The sequence below is a fragment of the Plecotus auritus genome, assembly GCF_963455305.1.
Source record: "Plecotus auritus genome assembly, chromosome: 5".
Lineage (NCBI taxonomy): Eukaryota > Metazoa > Chordata > Mammalia > Chiroptera > Vespertilionidae > Plecotus > Plecotus auritus.
The window spans coordinates 43,634,816-43,648,397 of record NC_137776.1 but is presented as its reverse complement, the minus strand read 5'-3'; the positions used below and the strand labels follow the sequence as shown (position 1 = coordinate 43,648,397).

Here is a 13,582-nt window from a genome sequence, read left to right as displayed (position 1 = left end):
TTATGGTCTGAACCTGTGGTCCCATGTGGCTGAGTGATATAGGCTGCGGGAGATGCAGCAAGTAAACAAACCTTGATTAGGTGCATGTAATTGAGTAGATTCAAAACAAGATGTTGTAAACATCTTGACCACGCCCTTACTTTGCCTCATGGAATCTGGCTATAAAATAAAGACTCGACCTGCAGCCTATGGCGCTGTCTCTCCATCAGAGAAGTGGTGTCCCCCATAGACTCAGCTTTATTCTTTTGTACTGTCTTTTCTAAATCCTTCACCGCCCCCTCTCAGGTTCACTGAACCTGGCTGTGCTTGCCCAATATTAAAGTTAAGAAGTATCAAAGCTAGGGTTGTTATCCATAAAGTCTGACAAAAGATTCTCTCCTTTCAATGGATACTCGGCAGTGGAGCAGAAAGTCTAGACAGAAAAGGAAGACAGAAAAGTGCTGGGTTGGGGGGAGGATGGTGGGGTGTCTGAAACCCTTATTTGATCGGCACTGGGGAATTAATTAAGGTTGAGGGCTCAGGAGGGACCTGGAGAGACCTTCAAGGAGAGAACTTTAGGTGGTAGATATGAAAACAGTTTGAATAAGGAGAGAGTGGAAGCAGGGAAACCCGCTGACAAGCCTAAGTTGATAAGGGCCTACAACAAAGATGGGCAGGGCGAATGGAAGGGCAAGATAGGGTGGGAGATTCCACAGGGAGAACTGAAGGAGGAGAATGAGCAGTTTTACCTTGTTTTAATCCAGCCTATGCAGGAAGTGAACAGGTTTTTTTGACTCGGAAGCGAGTGGGGAGGGAGTTTGTACCAACTGCTTTAGTCTCGTAATTCTAGTCCAATTTACAGTTAAGTGGTGTCAACCTGCTCAGTGCGATTGGACGAATGAGTGGTCAGGCACAAGTCTCTGTCCTAGTGGGGTGGGTGAAGAACGGCCCTGTATTTAGACACCCAATCCTCACAGCAGGTCATTTTTATAACACCTCTCCTCTACATGCCAACGGTAGTTCAATAAGATCTTTCTTGACTTGTTCTCTAGTTTTAAAACAATTTGCAATCTAAAAGGAATAAAAATTTTAAAGATATATTCAAATTCAATAAAATATTTCATGTATGAACTGAATTTTGCATTTACTAAACAAAAATATTCCACCTTGCAGTTTGCACTCTATCGTTGCTTTTAAGTATAAACACAAATAACCACCTTCCTTCAACTGGTCCCATAAAACGACAGAATTGAAGAACTCAAGTTATGTGTTTTCCATCTTACCATCACTGTACTATCATTGTTTGTTCTGAATATACTGTTTAGAAGCAGGGCCGTGACACTCCCAAAGGTTGGAGACACACAGGACACCTGGAGCCAGTGCAAAAGGTTCTGAGCCAATAGGAACTAACTCTTAAAGTGTGTCCACCTGTACCGGGGGCTGACTGTAGACCTGGACGTTCTAGGAATTAACTTACATGTACGATACATGTATAATTAATGCATAAGTAACAATGTGCAACTTTGAAGCTTTTCTATAAATTATTTTGATACTCAACAGTAAATGTCAACAATTGTTTACAGCTCATACCAAAAATATATTTTCTCAGGAGTATCTCATCATTGACATTGTCTAGATTGCAGGCACATGGTGATGATAAAAAAAAGACTGACGTTTAGTTGGTTTTATTACTACTTTAAAATTCCCTAATAGTGCTCTCCAGAGGAGTCCCTCCCACCCCCCACCGCCTTGGTGCACATGGTCAGAGTCTAACCGCGAAATGAGGAAGGGCAGAGCTGGGGGGGTGGACCTCCTGGAGCACCTCTATTTTACATAGACTTCCAGGTAAGTTTTGTTTTTTTTTGTGTGTGTGTTTTTTTTGTTTTGTTTTGTTTTGTTTTTTTACACATATGAGGTCCCCTGCCAAAAGTATTTGAAAATCTGCAGGAAAACACCCAGGTGGATATGAGGAATAAGCACTGGCATTTTAGGAGTTATGCTCAGAAGAGGCCAGGCCCAGGAAAGGGGGAGTCATTTAAGAAGAGATGGCAGCTGAAGCTGGAGGATGCTCAGAAACAAGAATATCAAACCCAGGTCCTTGGGGGATAGTTACACTTAGGTGGTAGTGGGACGTGGAAGCCTGGAAAAGGACAGAGAACAAGGAAGAGTCAGAAAGAAAGTGGCAAGTCCGGAAGAGCATGGCTTTGCAGAATCCAAAGCCGGAGAGAGTTTTAGGAAAGGAAAAGCCAACACAAGTAGGAGTTTATGAAGAGATCAGGGAACCTGAAGAGAACAAAGGCTGTAGAATTAGATTCCTGGGAGCTGAACGATGACTTTCAAAAGGAACAGAAATCACATTCATAGACTAAATTCCTCTGTAGGGAAATGGCTAACTACTCTGTGCTAAGTGTATATTTTGGGATACTATGGAGCATTAAAAGATGATGAGGTATGAACATGAAAAGAATTCCAACACATATAGTTGAGTGAACAAGCAAGTTCAGATTGACATGTAAATGCAGAATTTATATTAAAACAGATAAATTCGTACTAGATAATGTTTTCCTATGGTTCACGTGTGTGTCCATGCTTTAGAAATGGTCTGGAAAGATACAACTAACGGATAGCACAGCACAGCTATGTGGCAGTGTGGGGATTAGGAGTGAAGCTCAAAGGAGAATTGGAAGTTTATCTGTAATCGTTTAATTTGTTACAGAAAAATATATTCCTATATTATTTGCAGAATGAAAAGTTACTTAAAAAGAAAGAAATTCCCTTGTAAGAAGTTAGTAGTTGTGAGGGAAGGAGAGAACTAGGATTGGAGCTTGAGAAGAAGGTAGATTTCAGGGATGAATTTTTTGGCTGAGGAGATGGAAACATATTTTTAGAAAAGTCATAATGGAAAAAAACACAGCAGATTTTGAAAAATGCAAGTTAAGAGAATACAAACAACAAGGTCGGGATGCGGGTGGTGGTGGTGGAGGGGATGGAATTAGGTCATTAGGATGGAAGTGGAGGTACTGGAAGGTTCCCCCTCACCCTCAGGAAAGGACATAGAAAAGGTCTATAAAGATAACAGAGAAAGAGTAATGCAGAGAGGGGGAAACAAGAGGGCCCTCTGGGGAGACAGTGAGAAGAGGTTGGCTGCAGGGGGACAGCGCAGGGGGAGCTCAAGTTCTGAAGGCAGAGGCAGAGGTTTCAGAGATCAAACATGGGGAGGGGAGGTCTGATGGCGTCCCACTCGGGGTGATCCCAGTGGCTGTCTGCTGTGGAGCAGACACAGCAAACCCATAATCCTGGCCTCATAATTCCCAGGAATAGCCAACAGCTCTGAAGTAGGAATAAGACAGCAGAAGGTCCTAGATGGCTGAGGTGGGGATGGCAGAAGGCAGGGGACGGTATGACATAGAGAGAAATAGAGTCTCGCCAGCTGGCGTGGCTGCAATTGGTGGTTAAAATGTGCCACATGAAAATGATGGTTTGTGGCTATTTCTTCTAAACAAACTGGAAGAAGTCGTGTGAAAAGTCTAGAAAAGACTCCTATTCCCACCACCAAAATGGTTCCCATTGGTTTTCTAGCTACAATATCTGTTGTCTCTAAAGAAAAGCAACAGTGAACTCTGCTTTCCTTTATACTGTGTAACTATTTTCTGAGATTCAAACACTGCCTCCCCCTCTTTCCCCACCAATTTGCACACCCGCCTTCTCTGGAAAAAGATGAGGTCATGGGTTGCTGAAACTGAACCAATTTGAATATCATTTTCTAATTCTGAATGCAAATTTATGGAGAGGAGGGAAAAATATAATACATTAGAAGATAAAAAGACATTGTCTATCTTTTCTCCAATTATTCAACTAATCTCTTACTGTTTGAGTGTAAGCTAAGATTTGTTGCTTTAGAGAGGAAACCAAGATGGCGGCATAGGTAAACACCTAAACTGCTGCCTCCCACAACAATTTCAAAACTATAACTAAAAGATAAAACGGACACCATCCAGAACCACAGGAAGGCTTGCTGAGTGGAAATTCTACAACTAGAAGGAAAGAGAAAAGCACACTGAGACTCAGAAGAGCTGCAGGAGGCAGAGGTACTGAGATGCGTGTGTGCGGAAAGGGCTGGCTTTCTCAACCAGGAGGAAGACAAAAGCTCCTGACTGCGCTGAACTCCAGTTCCAGGCGAGACTCTGGGGACCCACACTCATACGGGGTGAAACTGGACTGTCAGGAGAGAGAAAAGCACACTGAGACTCAGAGGAACTGCGGAAGGCAGAGGTACCGAGGCGTGCGCGTGGAGAGGGCAGGCAACTGAGTACGTGGCTGGCTTTCTCAATCAGGAGGGAGACAAAAGCTCCCAATTGCACTGAACTCCAGTTCCGGGAGAGACTCTGGGAACTCAGACTCATTCGAGGAGAAAGTGGACTGTCTGGCAGTGGGTGGAACTCGAGGGCAGCTTTCTCTCAGAGGCGCTTGCAGCAATTACCACGGTACACTGAGACACAGGGGCCTCATAGGGCAGGGCTGACGGGAAACAAATGCTGTCTGCTCCACCCTGAGACTCCGCCCCATCCAAGCTGAGCACAGAGGCTTTTGCAAGTCCTTTCTCATAAGGGTGTCTCCAACACAGAAGTTCTCCCAGTGTAGACACAGCTGATCCTCACAGACAATTGGCCTGGAGGTCAATTCCTCCCAGTGATACCAACAACAATCAAGGCTTAACTACAACAAGACTGTGCACACAGCCCACAAAGGGGTGCACCAAGTGTGTCCACCTCAGGTAACTGGGGAGGCTGAGAAACTGGGCCCTATAGGACACCTAGCACACAAAGCCACTCTATCAACTCAGGGAAGCAGCGAAAATGCGGATACAAAGAAACAGATCACAAATGAAAGAAATGGAGGAAATCAAATGACTGGATATAGAGTTCAAAACCACGGTTATAAGGTTTTTCAAGAATTTTCTTGAAAAGGCCGATAAATATAGTGAGACCCTCGAGGATATGAAAAAGGACCAACTAGAAATTAAGCATACACTGACTGAAATAAAAAAATATTATACAGAGATCTAACGGCTGACTAGAGGGTCGCAAGAATCAAGTCAAAGATTTGAAATACAAAGAAGCAAAAAACACTCAACCAGAAAACCATAAAAAAAAAAAAAGAAAAAAGAATACAAAAATATGAAGATAGTGTAAGGAGCCTCTGGGACAACTTTAAGCGTACCAACATCAGAATTATGGGGGTGCCAGAAGAAGAGAGAGAGCAAGATACTGAAAACATATTTGAAGAAATAATGACAGAAAACTTCCCTCACCTGGTTAAAGAAATAGACTTACAAGTCCAGGAAGCACAGAGAACCTCAAACAAAAGGAATCCAAAGAGGACCACACCAAGACACATCATAATTAAAATGCCAAGAGCAAAAGACAAAGAGAGAATATTAAAAGCAGCAAGAGAAAAACAGTTACCTACAAGGGAGCACCCATACGATTGTCAGCTGATTTCTCAACAGAAACTATGCAGGCTAGACGGGAGTGGCAAGAAATATTCAAAGTGATGAATAGCAAGAACCTACAACCAAGATTACTCTACCCAGCAAAGCTATCATTCAGAATTGAAGGTCAGATAAAGAGCTTCACAGATAAGAAAAAGCTAAAGGAGTTCATCACCACCAAACCAGTATTATATGAAATGCTGAAAGGTATTCTTTAAGAAGAGGAAGAAGAAGAAAAAGGTAAAGATAAAAATTATGAACAACAAATACATATCTATCAACAAGTGAATCTAAAAATCAAGTGAATAAAAAAATCTGATGAACAGAATAAACTGGTGAATATGATAGAATCAGGGGCATAGAAAGGGAGTGGACTGATAATTCTCAGGGGGAAAGGGGTGTGGGGGGTGCCGAAAGAGACTGGACTAAAATCGTACACCTATTGATGAGGACAGTGGGGGTGGGGGGTAAGGGCAGAGGGTGGGGTGGGAACCGGGTGGAGGGGAGCTATGGGGGAAAAAAAGAGGAACAATTATAATAACCTGAACAATAAAGATTTATTAAATTAAAAAAATATATTTGTTGCTTTAAAAATCATTTGCGTGCTATTTGCACTGTCTAGAAAGCAAAGCTAAATCTTCAAATAATGAAGAAACACAAACAATAGCTTTCTCTTACCGAAATATATCACGATGGGGTTTGATGTTCCAATCGTATTCTCCTTTACTGACAAGTTCAAAGAATTCAGTTCTCCTCCTGCACAAAATCAAATGAAGAAAGAAAAACACACACCTGGAATGAAATTTCTCAGTCTGTGGGTGACATAATCACATTTATGGGAAAATATAAGACCACTTGAACCAAGTAACTTAATATTTGAAATCATGAGGCTAAAGCACTATCAAAATAAATCACTTCTTAAAAAATGTTGAGGCTTCAGGAAAAAGCCACCATCATTTCTGACTGTATTTACAACAGAGAAGATTATTGAGCCATAAAACTGAAAACATTTAGGATTACTTGCTGGAAGCCCTTGCGGCACCGAAAGTTGGAGAAGAAAGGCAAGGACAAATAAAAAGCAGGAACAATTTTGCAATGTTCTTGTGTCATTCAACAAAGAACTGAGCTGTGTGATGACCCAAGATAAGCTCCGCTCCCTGGTAGTAAATTCGGGACGAATACTTTTTTCTAGGTAAGAAAATAACTATTTCAGCACTTTAGTGTTTAAACACATGAGCTACAGAGTGAAAAATAACTATGGTTGAGCAATGGGTCAGGCACCTACTTCCTGTGCAACTTTGGGAAGTCACTCAAACCTTCTCAACTTCAATTTCCCAACCTCAAACATGGGGATTAGGTTTGCTAACTCACAGTTATGGTGAGGATTACATGAGATGACATGCAAAGCTCTTAGAACAGTGTCAGTACATTTTAAGTGCTAGACACACACACACATACACACACACACACACACACAGATACACATTTGGGGATGTATAGATATGTAAAAGACAAGAGGAAATACTCCACAGTTGTGAAGATAAGGGGGATTTATTTCTATTTTCACCACTTTAATCTAGTTAGATGACTCCATTATTTTTATAGTGAGAAAGAAAGAAAAAAAGAAACAACACATAATTTTAAGTCTTTAAGAATTATTTCCTATGGTTTCACTTTCTTGGATCTTCTGAATGAGAGACTATTTAAAGGATCCTGACATACCATTTCCCAAGGTACATCCCACAAAATACCAGTCTTAGGAGGTACTCCATCTAAAGGTACTCCCAGCCAAGTGGGTTTGGCTTTCTTATCAATAAAGAATAGTATTAATGGGATTTACATTGTTAAGGTTGGTGGGAAGATTAAATGAAATGATTTATGTAAAACACTTCATAGGGTACCTGGCACACAGGAGGTGCTCATAAGAATTAACTAGTATTATGCTCAGAAGGGTTGAGTTCACTGGCCCAGTGTTTTGCAGCTGGTGAGCAGCGGAGCTGGGCTACAAACAGCCTGTTAGAATAGCAGCTGTCCCAAGCAGCTAAGACATGTCCCAGGTGTCCTGGGAGAACAGAGCAAGCCACTCATCTCAGCTTGAAAAATCATAGATCACGGAAGGCTTTCTGAAGAAGCTTGTCATCATCCCTGTCATCATTGTACCTGGGTGTCATTTCAATCCTATGAGTTATTCTAAAAATCACCAGAATGCTAGCTCCAAGAGGAGAAGGACTTGGTCCATTTTTGCTCCCTCCCAGATCCTCAGTGCCTACAACAGTGCCTGACATGCAGGAGGTTAGTAAATGTTTGTTGAATTGATCCATGAATGAAAACGATAATCTCATAATACTATTCACATAAAAACATAACTTTCAGCTACTAGTTTCACCTAGATTCTAATTGTTCTGGGTCTTCACAGTTGCCATTTGGAGAGATTGAGATAAGAAAACAATATAAAATCTATCCAAGAAAAGCCCAGTCAGATTCTTGAAGACTAGATTCTAACTTGAACCATGTGGACAACATAATGAGTTCTAGGAAATTTAAGAACACCATTGTCTGACCTTCCTTCCACTGAGTATTGTTATGTCTACCGAGAGCATGTTAGAGGTATGAGACATGACATTTTCAATGCAAAGTGGAGGCATAGCCACCTAGGTGGCTAACTCAATACAAAAAATATATTTTAAAAATACAAATCTATGACATGCCAACCAAACAGAACCGTAAGAATAAATTCCCCAATGATGGAAAGTTTAATAGCTAGAGTTGCTGGTGTGAAAGTCTTAAATCAAATGAACCCCAAATCAGTCCATAGACTTTCCATCACATTATAACAAAGCTAGATTTTATTGACAAAAGGGAATATCCACTATCCCTAGAGGATGGTGGAGAGAGGAGGGCAGGAAGAATTTCTTGCATAGGGCACAGAAGAATGTGGCATACTAATTTTATTTCCCTGCGCCCCCACTGCGCCCCCCCGCGCCCCCCACACACACTCTGACAAACTATGCAATTTCTTAAGAGGCTCTATTCATTCTGGCACCTCAAGGTTTGGCTATGACCTCATATGGGAATAGGAGACTTCCTGCACACCATAGTTTTATCAAGATGAAGATGGAAAAAGTCCAGTCATTGGTGGAACCATGTATATCATACATCTGATAATATATATGGTCATATAAGTGACAAATAGATGCTTTAAAGTTTAAACCAAAGTGCATTTAAAATTTTTTTTAAGTTTCTGAAAATTAATGTCTTGAAAGACGAAGATGGGATTCATCATTTTCATAAGGCAAAAGGTTTTTTGAAGTGATGATATGCAAAGGTCACATAACAATCTCTCTCTACACACACACACATACACACACACACACACGTGCGTATGTGTAAAACTGCTGGGTCATGGAATGATTTATTTTCTATATTTAACTTGAGTGTTCATTATAGACTGTTAGAGGTATACAGGGTAGGGCAAAAGTAGGTTTACAGTTGTTTAGTATGTGAAACTGAGTTTATTCTTGTATTATTATTTATTATTATGTTATTTTCTATATGAACAACTTGTAAACCTACTTTTGTCCCACCCTGTATGAAACCTTTGAGAACAATTTACTGTAACTCTGTCATTTTGCAGGTGAAGAAATTCAAGGTGAAGAAAGACGAAGCTGAATTGCTCAGGGCCCCAGGGAAGTTGTGGGAAGATCTAGGTAGATTCCAGGTCCCCAGCCTCCCAGACAGCCTTGCGTGTTGTGAGGGTATGGAAAGCAGTGGCTGAGCCCCTTCACAAGATGCCATGGCACCATGGACTGCCGTACTAGTATCCAGTCCCATGGCAGGCACCACACAAGGGGATGCTCCAAAGAAGAGAGCTGCAGATGGCCCAGGCCAGCTTGGGTCCATGGCTCCAGGTGGTTTATTTCTGAACTCCTTAGTGACAATCATTACAAAACAACAATGTGAAATTCACTGTGCTTTTAAAAACTGAATTTGCCCACAAAGCCTTTTAGCATCAACATGTGTATGTGTGTGTGTACAGATTTTTACAGAGTCAACAGCATGGCCATTTGTGTCCACAATCCTATATAATAAAAGAGTAATATGCAAATTAACCATCACTCTGCAACAAAGATGGTGGCGCCCATAGCAGCCGGGCGGGACGCTGGTGGTGTCGCCCCAGCAATGCGAGCCCAGCAGGCAAGCGCAGCCTGCAGGCAGCACCCAGCGACCCGGGAGCAGGCAAGCATGGCCCGCAGGCAGCACCCAGCAGAACCTGCTTGGCTGTCGCTAGGGCAACCCAGGAACAGGCAAACGGCCCGCAGGCAGCACCCAGCAGGGCCTGCTTGGCCATTGCTGTGGCGACCTGCGAGCAGGCAATTGTGCTGCAGGCAGCACCCAGCAGGGCCTGCTTGCCCATCACCGTGGTATGGAGCAGGCAGGCCCCACAGAGAGCAGAGAACCATGGGGAGCGGGCCTAACCCGTCAGTAGGACATCCCCTGAGGGCTCCCAGATTGGAGAGGGTGCAGGTCGGGCTGAGGGACTCCCCACCCCATACACGAATTTTGTGCACTGGGCCTCTAGTATTATATATAAGACTCCCTGGATCTGGACTCCCCTGCCACAGGGACCAATATCATTACCTTCTCAAGTACAATCCCGAGAACCTTGTTTTTCAGGGACAATGGCAAATACCTTAGCTAGTGAAAAGCAGCTTACTGGAAAATCTCATTTATAATCAGATATCTTTTTATTAGGCTTTTATCCTGCTCTTGACATATGTTCCACTCAGAAAATATAGCAGTCTTTACAAAAGCATCATTTGAACAGAACTGCTAAAATTACCCTCAAAAATAATTGTAAAGTTTGGTTACCAGTCACTCATCACTACATTGAAAATCTTTCTGGTTTGTAATTTATCTGCAAGGCACCCTTTGTTGGTAAAGCGAGAAATCACCATTCCTGTGTATATATTTTTTTTTTTTTGGTAAATTTATATATTACATATTCTTTCCCTATTTATCTAACTGTTCTGAATCTACCAAGAGTCTAAGAGCCCAGGAAAGTTAGGAGAGGTGGCAAATCACGATTGTGACTCTCCTGAAAGTCCAGCCCCAGGGTCATCAGGCAGGGAAGGCAGGAGTGTGTGTGGGCAGCTGGGTGGGTGCAGGGGAGGAGCTGGATGCTGTTCTCTCAGTGTTCTCACAGCTCATTTAACAGGCAAGGGTACATCTGCAACTGATTGCTAAATGCAGATTCTGAGAGATTCGGGACTTTGGATGTAAAAGCACCGATGAAGAGTAAATTAATGTGCAGATGTTAACTCCAGTAATTATGACTAAAGAAACAAAAGTCATATATTTAATTTAGAAAATGAATTATCTTCCTGCTTAAGTAGTCTGATAATATAAGGACTAGCTAAGAATGAAATGACCTGTCTGATGCCGTGCTGATGTTGACAACACAAATAAAATTGGCAAAATGCAGGAAATGGAAAGACTAGCGTGACTTTGAATGTTAAAAATGGCAGAAGATTAGACAATACAAGGACCTAACCATCAGTTCCGTTAAACCACAATCACCAGGTGGAAGTGGTTTAGGTTTTGCTAGATGGCACATGCCCCAGTGGCCCCTGCATTTACTTTGGCTGCAGCACTTGTCATGCTTTGTTGTTACTGTTTTTCTCTCTTGCCCACTGGGCTCTGAGTCCTTAAAGGTAAGAAACATGCCTTTTCTACCTCTGCATCCCCAGCAGCTAGCACAGAACCTGGCATACAGGAGGCATAATAAGTGTTAGTGGATAAATTTCTCACTTTTTTATTCAGTTGCAATATTAGGTGGATGGGGATGTGGGCATGACTATATGTAAAATTGCTTTCAAATGCATCAAGAAGTACCAAACATATTTCTTCCATCAACCTGCCATAGGGCCGGTTGTGCTAGATTAATTTATCAGACTCTGTTAGAATATAAGAATGTCTGGAAAAGAGCAATGGGTTAAGCCCTACAAGTCAAAACACCTTACTATACATTAATCTATTCTCTTCCTTTTCAATATGGCGGCTAGTTGAGTACAGGCAACTGTGGAAGTTGATGACACTGAACATAGTGGGCTCTTAATAAACATTTGTTGAATGAATTAATATTCCTGTCTGCATAGGAGTAGAAACATTTATTGAGTTCTTATTATATTTTAAAAAATAAATTGTTTATTTTAAATGATGGTCAAACAATGATTCCTAGCAATCCTAGATGAGTTAGTACATTTTGCTGTCATTATCAGATGCTTTTGAGAAATGCAACTTATTGCATCCCTTTAGGTTGGTTTAGAAACCATTAGGCTGAGCATTTTCCATAATTGCTGATGAATGTTTGTAGAATACAAAAGGAAATTAAAAAAAATCATTTTTTTAGTCTGATTAATTAGAAAGCCAACCAAAAAGGCATGGGGCACCCATTTGATTTATAAAATTTGAATTATTAGATAATTCTCAGTTTAAAGAGTGGTCTGAGGCAATGTGACCTGAAGATTGAGCATAGACAACTTGAGGACTTCGGAAAAAGTCTTACCCTCTCTAAGACTCGGAATCCTTATCTATAGGATGGGGATAACAATATCGACCTTATAGTTGATCTGAGAATTCAATCTCAAAAACAAAGTTTATGTTCTGAGAACTTGTTATGTCAGGCAGTGTGTCAGATAGGTTTTGGGGTTCCCAGAGTGAGATGTCTGCATTTGTGGAGCTCCCATTCTAGTGGTGATACGGGGAGATACCTAGAGCAGAGCTGGGCACAGAGCAGGCACCTGGCAGATGTGAGAGACACTGTGATGTGATCACACCCTGTTGGGGGGTGATGCTAAACTATAATTGCTACCTGATGGCAACACCCCTGAGGACTGTATTAGAGCTAAATAATTTTCAACTTCTGATGCCACAGCTTAGCTCCATGCAAGAAGGAGCCTCTAATTGCAGTCTCAGCCCCACCAGTCAGGTTCCTGAGCAAATGGAACCTGGAGCCTGGGCCCTGCTCCCCAATCTGCTGGTTAGTTCGCAGTTAGTTGAATTGCTATGACTTGCTGCCCAGTGTGCTTGGAACTGGCCTTGGACATGGACATACTCAAGTTACTGCTGCCTTCAATGTCTGAGTGTTCTCAGGATTGGCCTCAGTTTCCCCTTTAATGCTCTTAAACTAACAATCCTATAAGTGCAGAGAGAATGGCAGAGTAGTTCAAACATTTTGGAGCCCAACTACTTGGCATCACTCTCAGCTTTATTATGTAACTAGTGGCCCGGTGAACGAAATTCGTGCACGGGGGGGGGGGGGGGGGGATGTGTTCCTCAGCCCAGCTTGCACCCTCTCCAATCTGGGACCCCTCAAAGGATGTCCTACTGCTGGTTTACAGGGATCAGGCCTAAACTGGCAGTCGGACATCCCTCTCACAATCTGGGACTGCTGGCTCCAGCTGCTCACCTGCCTACCTGCCTGCCTGATTGCCTCTAACCACTCTGCTTGCCAGCCTGCTCACCCCCAAATGCCCCCCCACCAGCCTAATCACCCCCAACTGTCCCCCCTGCTGGCCTGCTTGCCCCCAACTGCCCCCCTGCTGGCCTGCTCACTCCAAACTGTCCCCCTCCCACTGTCTTGATCACCTCCAACTGATCCCCACTGACGGTCCCCCTGCTGGTCTGCTTACCCCCAACGGCCCCTGCCGTCCCATCCTGGCCTGATCACCCCCTGGCAACCCAAGGTCCCAGCCCCTCCTTTTTTTTTTTTTTTTCAGTGCCTCCTTGAGTGGAGGCCAGGGCCGGCTGGAAGCAAGTATATAGGATTTATTTATCTTCTATAATTGAAACTTTGTAGCCTTGAGTGGAGGCCAGGGCCAGCCAGGGCGGGTGGGAAGCTTGGCTTCCTCCATCGCAAGTGGCAAACCAAGCCTCCTGCTTGCTCCAGATCCGTGGCCACTGCCATTTTTGTTGGGATTTATTTATCTTCTATAATTGAAACTTTGTAGCCTTGAGCAGAAGCCAGGGCCAGCCAGGGTGGGCAAGAAGCTTGGCTTCCTCCATTGCCAGGGCAACGCAAGCCTCCTGCTTGCTCCAGCTCCATGGCCTGCT

At 42.8% G+C, this 13,582-nt stretch overlaps 1 protein-coding gene across 2 annotated transcripts in view; it reads right to left on the bottom strand.

Annotated features, from left to right (window-relative positions):
• Positions 1-13,582, bottom strand: part of PDE11A (phosphodiesterase 11A) — a 306,712-nt gene that overhangs the window by 41,982 nt on the left and 251,148 nt on the right. For both annotated transcript variants that reach the window (XM_080670943.1, XM_080670944.1), the window contains one exon: positions 6,149-6,226. In XM_080670943.1, the coding sequence (XP_080527069.1) occupies positions 6,149-6,226 (78 nt within the window). The remainder of the gene's footprint in view (positions 1-6,148; positions 6,227-13,582) is intronic.